Genomic DNA, 15,141 nt, shown 5'->3' with positions numbered 1-15,141 from the left:
AAAGTTCTTCGATTTCTACTTATTTAGGCTGCAGTCCATGCTTGAGATCTTGAATGGATTTTCTTCATCGCTGGAGATTTGAACACTAACATATAAGATAATGATATCATAAACATATAATAACCATGTGACCCTCGATATTGCGCTCACTGGATATTAGCCAATATTTGTCTGTTATTTGTACGCAACCCGTATAGCTTCCGATTAGCTTCCAGCCATTTATCATTTCATAACCATCGAGAGGTCCACGGGCGGTTTGTATAACTGATGTCAGTAAGATGTTCTTTCATGCTATTAGACAGAGATATCAAACATCGTGCATGATTATTTCATGTTGAACCCTGCATGGACAAGTTTAGATTGAATCGGTCATACTCATGACGGTGCGGTGCCACACACTACAAATATGACCAATGACGCAATCCATGAGTAAGGTCTTTTGACGACCTGGTTTCCGAATTTGTCCTCTAGCTTTTGGAGCATGGATTACCATTAACGTGTTGCATTATTTAAATTGTTTTGTGTAACTGTTGTCAATGAAGTTCTCGAAATGCATTGAAAAGTGAATGTTTCCATGTGAAAAATTCCATTAAAAAAATCCTCCCGATGGCTATGAAATTATAGATGGCTGGAAGCTACTCGGAAGCAGAGAGGAGAGGCGAGGGTTAACCATGTCTGTGTTATGTAACCGTCTTGGTGTGGTGGTGGTGGTGGTGGTAGTCATCATATCCCACGTCGCTCGTCGTGCGCCGTCATAGGTCTGTTCTGGCTGCCCTGCTCTTGTACTGCCTGTGCCTGCACACACCAGCCTCAGCTCGACATCAATACAACGAGCAGTGTGTGTGCATGTCGGTCTCGGCGATTCATCCCTGATCAATGCGCGCATCCCTTAAGACTCGCGTGGGATTTTCAACCAACACCCAGGCAAGATTTTGATTTCAACGACAATCGTTTGATTTTATAAATCTATCTCTGTGTTTGTAATCGAATCAAATACGCATCTTATTCTATGGGGTTGTTGTTGTTGTTGTTGTTGTTGTTGTTGTTGTTGTTGTTGTTGTAGTTGTTGTTATTGTTGCCGTTGTCGTTGCCGTTGTTGTTGTTTTTCATCAGTAAAAGACAAATATTACCCTGCAATGATCACATATAATATAAGGGCATTTAACGTTGAAACTGTGATTGACACTAAGATATGTGTTTCCAACGTGGCGCAGTTAAAATAGCCTCCCAGGCGGGGCGGGTGCAGATGAAGTTTGAACATATGTGTTTTCAGCACCACCAGTCGCTGGACAGCACCCACACTGTTGGGCTGTGTATAGCACATGCCAATCATTTAACATTGGATAGAAAGGACCAACGTTTTACAGTATGGACAAACAAATATAGGAAGGTACTGAGATAATGTCCGATTAGGGTTTTAGTTTTCCCCTTTTTTTTAAGGATGATTTTATGTTCATTAGTGATCAATGATCACTAATATGATGACGATGCAAACATTTTTGACGTTCCTTTACTTCAATACTGTTAAATACGAAGGTACCAATTTACATTAGTGTCAATTGTACGGTGCAATCATACATGTCGTAAGCAATGTGACAACCTGAAACAACATGTTATATGAAATTATTATATGTAAAGAAGAGCATAACCCCAACCATTACCAATGTGTATTTACGTGCTAATCCGTAACGTTACAACCTATTAAGTGCAGGCTGTAACATGTTACATCCCTTACTACACAATACCTAATTGTGTTGTTACATTGTACAGGACACATACATGTAACGTGGAACTTAACATGTGGTGTAAAGTGTAGCCAATATTAATGCAGTATGCAAGTGGTTGGCCATTCAAGACTAGATGTAAGTATTCCATTCCAGATTAATACATTTAGTAAAGTAAATTCAAAGGGATTTGGAATGCACTTTGTGGCCAGTTTAGCTCCTAAACATGACTGAGAAAAGTGTGAATCCTTGTGAATTGCAGCTAATGCAACCAGGATTAAGCTAAGGCTGTGACTCAGCTCAGGGTATCCAATCAAAATTGACTGGAGTCAAGCGGATAGTCTGCCTAAAAGACCACAGGGATTACGTAATCCTTCTTCATCAGCTTTAGCCCGGACCAAGAGGCAAGGGTGCCCCCATCGCTGCCCCAGAGGCAGAAGTTTCCCGCTGTAGAAAGTCAAATTAAAACAACATGAATACTAGCGATTCTTTGTAGCAGACATATGCCTATGTATGCTTTAAGTATACATAGGCATATTTCTGTTTCAAAGAATCATTTAGAATCAAGGGAAGAAAAATGCATATCTCTATTCAGAAAAAGTCAGTATTCCTATCTCTTATGTGTTATTCTCTTATTCTCAGCTCTATTGGCTCCAAATATATTTACATTTAAACCGCTTGATACCATCGACCTCCACTGATGTATTTATAATAATAAGAATAACCTTTTAAGGATAAACCCACACCGTGTGCAAATGATTTGCCCTAAATCCCCCCTTTGAGTTGTTGTGTCAGTTTCTGCTGTCCTCCTGTTGCTAAGTCAGTTGCTAGGGCATGGTTTGGGGTGTTCAGTACTGGCTGTGAATAATCTAAGGCGGTGGGCCAGTGTGCAAGGCAGCAATACAAGAACAACCACGAGAACACGTCTGATGGTCTCCTCTTATCTGCTTACGGAAACGCAGACCGTAGGAAAAGGCAGTGAAGCGCATTGTCAAGAGTATGACTTTAATCTGGGCTGGTCGAGGTGTTATGAGCAAGGGTTCTCTGATTCCTGTACGGTCATCTTTCAGAAGCTTCCCAGCTAAAGTATAATAATATTTAAGCTACCAGGCAGTCAAATCCTTTCCATCAATTAGCATGTCTCTGAAGGATTTTTAAAGGAGCGTAACCAAGGCACAGGAATACAAAATACGAAAGAGTATGTAAAACGATCACCATCAAAGCGTTCAGAAGTGATGGCTCAGATTTGCAGATGACATCATACCGGCCTTAGGGTTGTGTATGCGATGGGGGGGGGGGGGGAGAACTACCATGCTTACATAACATAGTGCCTTGAATGCTGAGAGGCGTCGTGTACAACACGTTAAAGGAAGCGGAGCACTTGTACAGAAACCATTCAAGCCTGAAATAAAAGAGTGAATTATTCAGACAGTCCTTTTATGACTGAACTCATTTATAAATACATACAACATCTACATAAACAGATGTTGTGTTACTTTTTCTAAGTGTATTCATCTTTTAACATTCATTATTGTGGATCATTGTGTAGGCCAATTCCATATGAGTTTGAGTATTTATACTGCGATGGAAGAAGTTCTGGATGTGAGTAAAGACACAAGGAATTTCCCCTTGTATCCCTTTTTCGAACACCTGCTGTTGCACTTTATTTTGGGTCATGTTTATTATACTTAATTAAACAGTTGTTTTTCCCTCGGTGGGGGGGGGGGGGGGGGGGGGGGGGGGGTCGGAGATCTCGCCTAGGGTGCTAGAAGGGCCAGAAACGCCACCGGCTGGGAGCTGAAATGGAAGCACAATGAGTTCACTTGTCGTTCCTGAGCAGGGTGCACACGTCACAGGATGCGTTGACCGCGGTGCGGTCATTGTTGGACGAGGGCTTGTACCATCTGTGCCAGGCGAGCACATTGGCGCGGTGGATCTCAGACTCCATTTAGTGAAGCCTTTTCATGACTCCACCGAACACAGCCTGAGCAATGCACGTTCACAGAGTTCAGGCACTCATCAGTAGCATAATCATAATGGTTGTGTATTCAATCCCTATAGGAACCACGCTGTTTGAACCACAATGGGACCCTTCCAGGAATATGAGGTGTGTTTATGTTAAGTCTCATTCAATGTATTGAATCGATTTCTGATTCTGAATTGCTAAGCAAAAAGTCCTAACTCTATTCAAATTATTCCTCAACCCTCACTTATAAACCTGGTTACAGCATGAGGAAAACCTTGCATTGTCACCATTTACGATTGGTTCTAATCCAGGCTCACGTTTGTGTACTTTGTTGTTGTTGTTATTGTTTTTAACAGGAAAAGAAGTCGCCAGAGAAAGGAAGTCCCCGGAGTCGTATTCCCCGCCTGGTCCTCCATCCCTTCCGGCCCAAGGATCAAGGGTCTCCTGTGTCGGAGTCCCCCACCTCAGAGGAGGAGGGGAAGGACTGCGACCTGAGCTCCGACCGCTCCAAAAGAACCATCAGCACCAACAGCTTCTGCTCCGGTGAGACCTCCATCCACATCCAGTCCCCTCTGAACACCAGATAACCACTGTACACTTCGTCTCCATGTCACATAGTATACCGGCACTTTCCTGGCCGTGTGTGGTCCGAAACACAAATACTAAACAGGAAAATACAGAAGTACAAGCAGATTACGCGTGCAGACATTTCTCTTTAAGAGCCTGAAGGCAGTTCTTGGCTATCACTGCCTGTGTGCCTGTGTGCCTGTGTACTGTGTACGATGACAGCGGCTGCTCCACTGCTCACACCCCTGTATGTGTACCCCCCCTCCAAAACCCCGCCAGGCTCAGAGCAAGGTACCACTGGGTCTCCCCCTCCCAAGCGCCAGCCCGGCGTGAAGAAGGTGAGGCTGATGGCGGAGAGGAGTGCCGAGCGGGCCGGGGCTACCCGCCACCAGCGCCATCAGAGGCCCGTCGCCACGGCAGCCAAAGGTGAAGAAATGGATGGAGGGTTTGGGATGTGTTTTGTGTTTGTGAAACGAGAATGAACAGAGATAAGTTAACCATGGGAATACTTGATGTTGGTTTGTTTGACCTCATTTTGGTCATTCATTCTGTTTTATAATACGTTAAAGTAGATTTTATTTTTAATGCTTTGGTTGACGGCATTTATGTGCAGCATCGGTTGTATGTAAGCTATTTCCTAATACTTACCACAAATCCATACAATAATAGCTGTTTATTTCACACATGTCGACACATTGTAGGGAAGGTAAAGCAGTATTGTGTTGAAATTGAGTTTGTATCTGTGTATCTGTGATTGTCCAACCATTTTGAGTCAATATTTAATTTTCCAAATGCAATTACTTGGAATATTTGAAGTTGGATAGCAGATGAAACTACACTGTCATGAAAAACAAGATGCTAGACCTGACACTTTAAAAAAATATTACATTCCCTATATATCAGCAACCGATCTGAAGTAACCTGATTGGTTGAGGAAAATGTTCAGTGCTTAGCCAATTAGGCTGATTACCTGGAGTTTACTTCTGTGAAAGCAGACCTCTAGAGCAGATCAGTTTAATAACAAAGTATTGAGGATCGATTATCTTTTCACTGTTCTGTTTTGCACACTCACCAGCACTATGGTTTTATCTAATGACAAAAGGTGCTATTCAGGTAAGGTGTGTCTTTGCATTGATGCTTACTCAGCTGTGATCTAGGTAGTTCTAAACTTGATATTTGATACGCTCGATAAATTATAAATGACTGCTAGGGTCCTTGGCAGAAAGGTGAGGCAAAATTGAAATGAAACTAGCCACTTGCATGAGCTACGGAAATTATACTCCCGAAAAGTTGCTCCTTAAATGTCCAAGATAAGATACACCGTTGTTAGCAAATGTTGGGGTGTAAAGACATCCAGAGCCTACCACCAGGTCCAGGCCGTGTACATTAAGGCCCAGGCGAGCTGGGTTATTTACAATGTGGTCAGGCAGCTGGCTCACGAGGTCATCCTGTCGCCCCTGCAGGGAGCGAGGCGGACTTCAGCTCCTCCAGCAGCGCACGGAGCCTGAAGAAGACGAGCGGGATCCCGAGCCTGGCTGGGAAGAAGACCCCTCGCAGGCATGTGTCTGACGAGCTCCTAACCCCACTCCGTACTAGCTGCTCTGGCCCGGCATTCTAGCAAATTGGTACCCCGTTTCTTTTTCAGGTCTTCCTCATCAAGTCGGACCACTCGCACAAGACTGCTGCCATTGTTCAAGCCGGCAGGTAGCCCCATAGCCAATCAGGACTCCGAGCTCTTCGCCCCCTACCAGACACCGAGCAGGGCCTGCGCCTCCACCACCACAAGCAGCAGCAGCAGCAACTTCAGCCCCGTCCCCAGGTGCTCACACACTTGCCGTCACGACGCAGTAACGGTTATAATGAATATGGAAGGCAAGCGGTCGTTATGTCAGACAGGGCCTGAAATGACATGATGTCATTGTTTGTTTTCTGTTTTAATCCCAAGCCTTCTCCTTCCTGCTTTTCCCTCTAAAGTACAGCACATTTTGCGTGGGTGCAGTGCAGCACAAGCCGAAGGGGGTAGTGTGCGTGGGTGTTGGGGATTAGGATGGTTTCCCACATCCCCTCAGCACATCTGACTGGGATTATATCAGCGATGCGTGTGCAGTCGGGATTATGGAGAATTTATTGGGACAAATGTCTGGGTTTTGTCCGCGGTTGTTGACCCAAGCGACTGGGTTTGTAGTTTGAAATGTGTACTCGTGATAATTGTTTTTTACTCAATCTTTTTTTAGGGAGATGGGAGTAGAAAGGATTATAAATATTTCAGTGGATGGCTAATGGAACTGAACTTGCTGCATTTCAACGCAATGTTTTTCAGCCTTGTAATTCCCGTCTGGGAGATCGTCCTGTAGTAATGCACTCTCAATTCGGACTGAATAGTCTATTCGACATTAGTTCTGTACTTCCAAGGATTCCTTCAGCAAACGGCATCATTTTAAATAATCCAACCGTTGACACAATTACATGTTTCCCTCAAACGTCAATGAATGCATTATCTACGAATATATTGCCTCCCCTCTCTTCCCTTTTTGGACTATATCTCCTATAGTCGCCTCTTTTTTTTTTTTCTCTCCTCATGAGCCGTGTTCTGAAAGGTTGGGCTATTTCTGGCATGGATGTAGAACACTCCACGGGCAGCACATTTTGCAAGGTTGCTGTGTTGAAGGGAAAGAGGCTCGCTCCTTTCTTTAGCTTGTCGGCCAAATCCACCCCGCCCCTCAATAGTAAAGTTTATTTTGAAGCTTCAATTGGCTTTATTTAATCTGCAGTTAATACTTGTTGGATGTGAGTATACATTGTGAGCCAAATTAATTCAATAGGGATTTTTTTGAACAGCACAATCCAATCTAGTTCCTCATTGTCATGCTGCCAATCTGATACACATTGGTTCTCGCACCAGGCGGGTGAGACTGGGTCGCTACCACTCCTGTGGAGACAACCATGGCATCATGGCCCCTCAACCCGAGCAGTACCTCACTCCTCTGCAGCAGAAGGAGGTGAACATCAGACACCTGAAGACCAAGCTAATGGAGTCGGAGACCGTCATTCATGACAGGTGGGTTAGTTCAAGTACTTGCAGCCATAAACTCTAAATATTTATTTCACGATGTATAGGATTTCCCTACGGGTAAGACCCGTCATCATCCATAGCATGTCATGAATTGACAACCTATACCTTTTTGCTAAAGGTGCTGTAGGTATTTCTGATTGAAAAACTATGAGATTCTGTTTCTGGTTCACTGCGCCTCCCTCTGGATGAGACTATTTAGATTCGAGGCGACTCCCGGTTTATTTGTGACAAATCATTGGTTTAGTGGAGGTGCGTGAAATTAAATGCTTCTCAATGAAAGTGAGGGAGTAGAAAAGGAGGGCAACGTTGCTTTAACCATATGACTGGTCCATGAGGATTCCTTTAGGAATGTTGTGTATACTCTATTGGTGTGTTTACAATGTCTTTTTAGAGAGGCTGACGTAGACGAGCTGAAATCCCAATTGGAAAGGATGCGCGAGGACTGGATCGAGGAGGAGTGCCATCGCGTGGAGGCGCAGCTGTCCCTGAAGGAAGCCCGCAAAGAAATCAGGCAACTGCGTCAGGTGGTGGAGACCATGAAGAGCAGCCTCATGGAGAAGGACAAGGGGATCCAGAAGTACTTCATCGACATCAACATCCAGAATCGGAAGCTGGAGTCCCTGCTGCAGAGTATGGAGCTGGCCCAGAGCGGATCCAACCTCATGGACGACCAGAGCATGGACTTCCTGTGTGACATGCCCGATGGCGATGTGAAGGCCAAGCTTGAAGAGGAAGTTGGGGAGGCATTGGGAGACCAGGCGGCCGAGCAAATGGCAGACAGTGGGCTGCTGCTGAACGATGAGATGGCCAACAGAGAGGACATTTTGGAGCGGGTCTTGATGTCCACCGCTGTGGATTTCAATCAGGACATTAGCTGCAAGTTGAGGCCCGGGGAGGGTCCCAGAGTGTCCACACTGCTGGAGGAAGATAAGCTGGTGGATAAATCAAATGCGCCAACAGCCGTCCTGAAGAATCCCTTCTCCGCTGCTGACATGAGAACGTCCCGTTCAAAGGAACCTCCCAAGGCTGAGAACAAGGAAATGCAGACGGAGATAACGCCTGCGTCTCAAGACCTCCAGGCTCTGCTCCTTCAGCTCCTAAAGCTGCATGGGGGAATGGTGGGAGATGCCTCTGTCAGCCGGCAAGGAGATGCAGACCTTCTCACCCCTTTTCCCTTACCTGCCCATGCCACCACCACCACCACCAACGACTTCACGGACTGCACACCAAGCCCTGGCCCTGCAGAGAGCCCCGAAAGCTGGACTGATTCTGGGATGTGCTCCGCGGCGGAGCCTGCAGAGGGTCCCAGGTTCATGGAGGAGCTGGACTTCGATGTCTGCGAGGGGGGCCCTAGGGAGGCGCCCGAGTTGGGCACGGAAGTTAAGCGTTACTGGAGCAAAAGCTTTCTGGTTGATCTGGTGGCCGTGGCGGCCCCCGTGCTGCCAACAGTGGCATGGCTCTACTCGCGACATGGTGTGGACGGAAGTGCTCCGGTGTACAACATCGCTGCCCTGATCCGGGGCTGTTGCATTATGGGATTGCACTCGCTCCGCCATGTCGCATAGAGACCAGATGTCTCTTTCGCTCCTCCCTACCGCATGCACACACCCAAAATTCTGCTAAAGCACTTCAGCAATTCTGCTACATCATCCATGTTTTGATTTCTCATTAGATTTATGATCATGAAGTCATGTTCCACCACTGTAACGTTGCACTACTGCCTGATTGAGGCACACTTATCACACATAGGGTATTTATATTGGGTGGTGTTTAAAGCGTTTCATTTGTCTTTGTTTGTGTAATTTAAATGTATAAATATGAATCATCAGGGTAGATGGTATTGATGTCCAATATTTTTCCTTGTATTAAGCTATTTAATTGATCCCCAAAGTGCTATGATGTATAAGCTTTAGGAGGTGGAGATGAATGTTTAATAGCATTTGCGTTGGATGATTGGATTTTTGTTATATTGCTCTAAAAGAAACCTTCAGCCAAAGCTTTAATGTGAAATCACTGTTAGTTGTGTGATCGTCGTTTTCTCCTGTGGAGGTGGGCTTTGTACACTTCATGGTGTATTGGAAATATGTTCCCTTAAAAGCAACTTACACTGGTAATGTGCCTGAGCGATGTGCAATACTGACACCTATGTCCTTGTGTATTTATTATTATTAAAGCATGATAACCGCATCCATGTATTTTGTGGTCTTTTTTTCAAATTGCCTCAGCTCAAACTGAAAGCAATTGAAAGTAAAAGTACTTGAGACTGTAAGCAACAGCAGCAGCTATAATTCCAACCTCCCGGTCTATACAAGTCTTCATTCACATGAATTAATCAACAACATATCCTCGGCATACTGAGTGCACCGAACACAATTCTTATGAATGTGCAGGTTATGTAACCGATTTGTCATGCATCCCTTTCCATCCACGTCCCTGGGGCTACCTCGCAGACTGAGTGCATGTCTTCCACTTTACTGGAACCTCTCTGGTTATGTCAAACTGTGTTCCAGATCCTCAAACGAGGGAGGGACGCGGGGGGCAAACGGGGAACAAAACTAGGTCTGCAACAGTTCCCTTGTGTTTTTGCAATGTCAAGCCACCCATAATGGATCGTATTGGATGGGATGTCTGAATCAGTGGTGTTTGCATTAATATCCACTGCCTTTGGGTTAATAATTCGAGTGAATTTTGTCTGGTTAGGAGTAGGCCTTTGTCCCCTGTCAAGCCACGTGGGTATCTCTTGGGTTGCATTACCATGATGTAACAGACTTATCAACCCAGGCAGATGTAGTCTCTGCAGTGCAGTTTATAAAAAGCTGGAATGTAGAGGGGATTCAAAAATGGGCGTCTTTTAATTCCCCACCTGGATAAGAAGTTAATACTTTTCTAAGACTTTGACAAAGAATCAAAAAGTTGTGTCCAGAAACTCATTCAACACACGCAACGTTCAAATATAAGGTATGCTAACTCAAAGAAAGTTGAGGTGATGAAATGTGACATTATTTTGTGTTTGAACAAATGTGCGTTATAGGGCTTTATAGGTCTTTGAGAGTATTTGTTTTTGATGATCAACTGATCGGGGGTCACTGCTACAGGATTAGTGGTTATCCACCACTGTTGGTCCTTTTATTTAAACTGAACTGCACCTGAACACTCCTTGTCAAGCTAGAGTGCTCTCCATAACAGATGGAGACGGCAGTGCAGGAGCCTATACTTAGAGCCTATATATTGGAAACATTGTCCTGAGGGGACCTCTAGAAATGGCAGTTTGCAAAGTATTCAGCCTTTAGCAATTGGTGTATAGCCATGCATTATTGATGCAATTCTTTACTCTACTTAATCATGCCCAATGGACAGACTTGTATTCGTTAATCTATTAAACATGCAGTTTTCCATGGTGATTGGTTTGGGAAGAATATAATCCAAATAAAGACCTTAACCCCATTTAGTTTCTCATGAAACCATCTTTTTTTTTTTACAGAAGTAGGGCAGTACTTCAATAAAGATAGACATAACCTATTGCCCGAAACACAAGCACAACATTATTTCCAAGGCCTAATTTTAATAAATTACCTTTATTCATATCTTTGGAGGACATATCATTAAAGGTATTGTAAGAACATTGTTTACATTTCTAACTCAAAACTCAACATTCAGACCATTATTCAGACAACTGACACAAGGTAAATTTCCCTTGACAGTTGAACTGTTCAATCTCAAGGCATCAATTTGAGATTATTTATTCTGGGGTATTGATTGCGTGGTCAGACCTTGGGTTTTCAGATTGCAGGCCATAATTATGAAAATTGCAGTTTTGGGATCTTGAGAACACAAATGAAATGACATGTTCAGAGATCCCAACCTTGCCCATGTCTTCAAATAAGTAAAAAGGCAAAGAGATAATGCGTTGTGATAACCTAGCACGATTGTATGACAATTTGGTAATTTATTTGATAGCAGTTCAGTAGTTATGCGATTACCATAGGAACCCATAAGAAATGTTGAATTATGCAAATTCGATCATAGTTATCAAGGTTCTCATAATTAAAAAATGAATTTTGACTAAATGTCCATACTGAATTCCATGTTTCTACAGGCTGCACTACAAATAGATACATTAAATATCTATCGACTAGAAAATGTGTTTAAACAAATATATTAAATAAAAGGCAAGCAAAAGGAATGCAACACTGGTATACAGTGAACCTTGACCAGTTATAAATAACACAAAGCAAACAATAATAAGGTGATCCTTTTCATTACGAGACTCCATGAGCGTTTATAGGTAGTTTATTTACATCTGGGCCATTGAATAAGTAGAACAGTTCCCTCGAGTTATGTGGATGAAATTGGCATCTACTCAGTGTGTCATCTAATCATTTATTAAAGTTTTTTTTGTAACCCTCAATGAATTTGCTGTAAAAAAGAAAATGACAAAAGGGAATCCAACAAAAATAAAACAATAAAATAGCATTGCCATGGCACAAATTGTACTGAAGGTGTACCAACGTGAACCATTGACCTCCTGTCCCCACGACAATGACAGGCATGGTTCCAATGGCTTCTAGTGGACGGACAGAGCAGCGAGAGGGACGACTGTAGGTGTTTTCAGGAGCTTCTGTCCCGACAGTGATTCTGCTTGATGTAATAAGCATGGGACAGCAAGTAACAATTTAAATACAGTGTCTTTCCCCAAGCTGCGCTTCGTCCCCCGGCTCGAAACTGAGCATTCCCAAAGTGTTACGAGAGCTTCACCGCGATTTTCTGATCCTTCTTCATCATCCGCTGCGCGTCTTTTTCAATCTTCTTCCTCTGCTGTTCCATGGTACGCTTTTCCCTCTCCGCCATCTTCTGTTGTCTGTTTTAGAGCAGCAGAAAAAGCAACAGACAAATGAAAGCGATGCCGCATAATATCCACAGAGGACAGCAGGCATCATTGTGCTGTGTCCTTCCCACCACTGCCATCTGCTGGTCATTACTTAACTGACATGCTGTTGCTGATGATACTTTATCTATTAATCCATTACCTGAGAACCTCTTCTGCCTCCCAGGCGGCCTCAGACTCATCTTCCCAGGCGTTTGCGTCCCCCTGCCAGGTGTCCATCTCCCCCAGCTCAGCCTGGTGAACACATGTTTGATGAAAGAACTGTATTTCAGGTTCAGTTTGATTGAAAGACAGCATTTCATGGAGATTTACGCTTGAGTCAATTAGCAAAATTTGTTTTATGGTTTCCTGTGATTAAATGAAGCTCAAATCCAATATAAATGTGTGGACTACAAATAGATTAGAAGCTCTTATTTAGCATAACTAGTTGATACATTTATACATAAAAAGGTATTTAAAGATCTCAGCTATAATGAATGATTACATACAAAACAAGTCGAGTTGTATTTATTGGAAAATATTAAAAATGTCTAACTATTTAATTTAACAAGTGAGCAATGAAAATAGTTTTGTGTATAGGAAAGATAACCCCTAATCAAATACACTTCAGAGTATCAGCTGTAACAGAGAGAGCCTAGATCCCCAGCCAGGTGGCCAGGACCAACACTCACCGAGGGCTGGATGAAGGACATCATGTCCTGCGTGGCTGCCAGTCTGCTGGAGAAACCTGCCGAGCCGTCTGGCACCAGGTAGTTCAAGGGCTCCCTCTTCTTTAGCACTATCTGGAAATGTTGGAGAGAGGAGAAATACATCGATTAAAAATATAATCTATCCATGCACACACTATACAAATCAACATGAAGAAACACTTCATAAACGCTTTAAAATTCTGGATAAAAGGGGAACTTAACATTTCATTGTACTGATTTAAATTGCTACAGTTGAAGCTAATTGATGCTGCACGATACTGGAATGCATTTTGGATTGTAAGGGCAGCTGGTTGGCAAACCTTTTGTGTTTTCCTGATGGTGGGGGTCATGTCTTTGAAGTAGTCAGGCTCATTGTCTGCATCTTCGGCAGAGGGAGAAACGTTCCCGTTGCCACCCTCAATCTTGATACTAGTCGGAGCATCTTCATCCCATGAACTCCACTCCTCTATCTCTGGCTGCCTCACGACAAGTTAAAACGAAGAATTACGGAGAATAAACAAAATCAGTAGGTAAAAGAAAACATGGGACATTGAAAAATATGTAAATAATATATTACTGTGGAATATAAAACACCATCTAGGCCAAATATTAGATGAATTCAAAGGATGTTTCATCTTAATGATTACCCAGTCACAGACGTTCTGTACAGGACTGTTATTGAACAAAACATTGACAGACCTGTTTCGTTCCAGAGGAAGGGAAGTCCACAGTAGTTGGTAGTGTTATTTGATCACCACTGAGTTTGCGTCCCCTTCCAGTCCTGTAGCAGAATAACAAATGAACCAATTCAATGTACAGTTGATGCTATACAACTAACAATCATCTTATAAAGTTATAGATAGCTTACCTGCATATCAACCGTTTGAAGAAGGAGAGTAAGCTGGCTATACATGTGCAGATTTTGAAAAGGCGGAACTGAGTGATGGCCATGATGAACTTATTCTGTGGCGAAATAAGGAGAAACATTAGAAATGGGTTCAAACTGATATAGCATTTTCTCAGCTACCACAACTTGAATCCAATACAGGCGACATCTTGAGGGAATGCTAATTGAGACTTTTAGTGAAACCAGGGATATGGATGAAGCCTTTAGCGTTATTTAAACCATGAACCTAATTAAACAGTGCATTTAATGGTTGAACAGCTGCGTCCATTGACAAGATCAATGTACAACATCAACACATGTGCTCACCATACACAACGCCCAAGTACAATATTCAGGAGAGATGCTTTAGTTTCTTCCGTGGGTGTCAGATGCACTTAAAGACACCAAAACTGTTCATTTATTTAGCTAATCTTAGCTTGCTAGCCTTTCTCGCCAGATAACCATTATCTTAATCCCTCGCGTTGTCTCCATGAAATGACGCGTTCACAATAATTGAGGTGTAACGTTGCACATCACGACAATGTGTGGAACAGCTGTTTAAACCGAAGAGATTACATGATAAAGGTACAATCTGCAGTTTCTCTTCCACTATCCCGTGGCTGCCATCTTTGAGCTGGGATGCATCCGAACACGGAAGTGCAGCAGAAGCGTGTTCACTGAGCCTTACCGCTAGAGAGACACGGCTGAGAGAGGATCCTGAATTATAGCGTTATCCCAGTGTACCACAGCGCAATTTCCGGTCTTTCGCTCCCTATGAGATGTATAGGCCAGGTGACTGTCGCTTGAGCGAGAAGAATAACAACATGACACGAATGACAACAACATGGAGGGTAATATTTAGGTTTTGATGAAAAAAGTTACTAGGCAATAGCCAAAACATGTAACAGAACGAAAACGGATGTGCTTCTATAGAAAGACACTCCCTCTCGCCCCTTAACCCATGTAACTGAAGTCACGCCCTCGCTTCTTCTGTTTCGGGAGTCCTGTACTGACGGGACGGTTCTCCCGTGATGAAGGCCATCCATGGGAGATACATTTTCTGCAGTTTCTGTCGCTATAACAGACACAAACCCTGTATACCAGACACAATCTGTAGCCGCAGATGACGAAATTGGCCACTATAACCGAACATTTTACATAGGTGACACCACCGACATGCAAAAATAAAATATAAGAAAAGAAAATATCTTATCTTGTTGTTTGAACATGTAATTCAGAAATTCTCGATCATATCTGCCAGGAGGCAACAAACAAACCAACCAATAGGGCTTGTACATCACGGCTAACGTCAAAACGGCCGCCTCTACCTCAGAGCTTTTTTTTTAGAGAG

General features: G+C 43.4%; 2 protein-coding genes across 5 annotated transcripts; one reads left to right on the top strand and one right to left on the bottom strand.

Moving 5' to 3' along the window:
- Positions 1–733: 733 nt before the first annotated feature.
- On the top strand, positions 734–9,517 carry sybu (syntabulin (syntaxin-interacting)). 2 transcript variants are annotated; one of them, XM_030371226.1, is made up of 8 exons: positions 734–924; positions 3,786–3,831; positions 4,047–4,233; positions 4,537–4,683; positions 5,721–5,814; positions 5,903–6,076; positions 7,160–7,315; positions 7,722–9,517. In XM_030371226.1, the coding sequence occupies exons 2-8, from the start codon at positions 3,808–3,810 to the stop codon at positions 8,893–8,895; spliced, it is 1,956 nt and encodes a 651-aa protein (XP_030227086.1). In that variant the 5' UTR covers positions 734–924; positions 3,786–3,807; the 3' UTR covers positions 8,896–9,517. The 2 variants fall into 2 exon arrangements, with proteins under 2 accessions (XP_030227086.1, XP_030227087.1); XM_030371227.1 differs by lacking the exons at positions 734–924; positions 3,786–3,831; positions 4,047–4,233; positions 4,537–4,683 and adding an exon at positions 5,231–5,370.
- A 1,734-nt stretch (positions 9,518–11,251) lies between these two features.
- On the bottom strand, positions 11,252–14,722 carry ebag9 (estrogen receptor binding site associated antigen 9). Of its 3 annotated transcripts, none has more exons than XM_030369812.1 (7): positions 14,118–14,484; positions 13,773–13,867; positions 13,604–13,685; positions 13,225–13,380; positions 12,887–12,997; positions 12,358–12,449; positions 11,252–12,188 (listed from the first exon to the last, which is right to left on the bottom strand). In XM_030369812.1, the coding sequence occupies exons 1-7, from the start codon at positions 14,118–14,120 to the stop codon at positions 12,071–12,073; spliced, it is 657 nt and encodes a 218-aa protein (XP_030225672.1). In that variant the 5' UTR covers positions 14,121–14,484; the 3' UTR covers positions 11,252–12,070. The 3 variants fall into 3 exon arrangements, with proteins under 3 accessions (XP_030225672.1, XP_030225675.1, XP_030225674.1); XM_030369815.1 differs by having other exon boundaries at positions 11,696–12,188; positions 14,479–14,722; XM_030369814.1 differs by having other exon boundaries at positions 11,696–12,188; positions 14,367–14,454.
- Positions 14,723–15,141: the final 419 nt, after the last annotated feature.

The sequence above is a fragment of the Gadus morhua genome, chromosome 11 (assembly GCF_902167405.1).
Source record: "Gadus morhua chromosome 11, gadMor3.0, whole genome shotgun sequence".
Classification (NCBI taxonomy): Eukaryota; Metazoa; Chordata; class Actinopteri; order Gadiformes; family Gadidae; genus Gadus; species Gadus morhua.
This window is presented reverse-complemented; position numbering and strand designations above follow the sequence as displayed.

What these genes read in the sequence shown, in the direction of transcription:
- sybu (XM_030371226.1), top strand. Translation starts at nt 3,808, where the DNA reads ATGGGACCCTTCCAGGAATATGAG. An exon ending in CGTCGCCACGGCAGCCAAAG is followed by an intron (nt 4,684 to 5,720) that starts GTGAAGAAATGG and finishes TCGCCCCTGCAG; the next exon opens with GGAGCGAGGCGGACTTCAGC. An exon ending in GGGAAGAAGACCCCTCGCAG is followed by an intron (nt 5,815 to 5,902) that starts GCATGTGTCTGA and finishes TTTCTTTTTCAG; the next exon opens with GTCTTCCTCATCAAGTCGGA.
- ebag9 (XM_030369812.1), bottom strand. An exon ending in CCATCAGGAAAACACAAAAG is followed by an intron (nt 12,998 to 13,224) that starts GTTTGCCAACCA and finishes CAACATTTCCAG; the next exon opens with ATAGTGCTAAAGAAGAGGGA. An exon ending in TGTCCTTCATCCAGCCCTCG is followed by an intron (nt 12,450 to 12,886) that starts GTGAGTGTTGGT and finishes TGTGTTCACCAG; the next exon opens with GCTGAGCTGGGGGAGATGGA.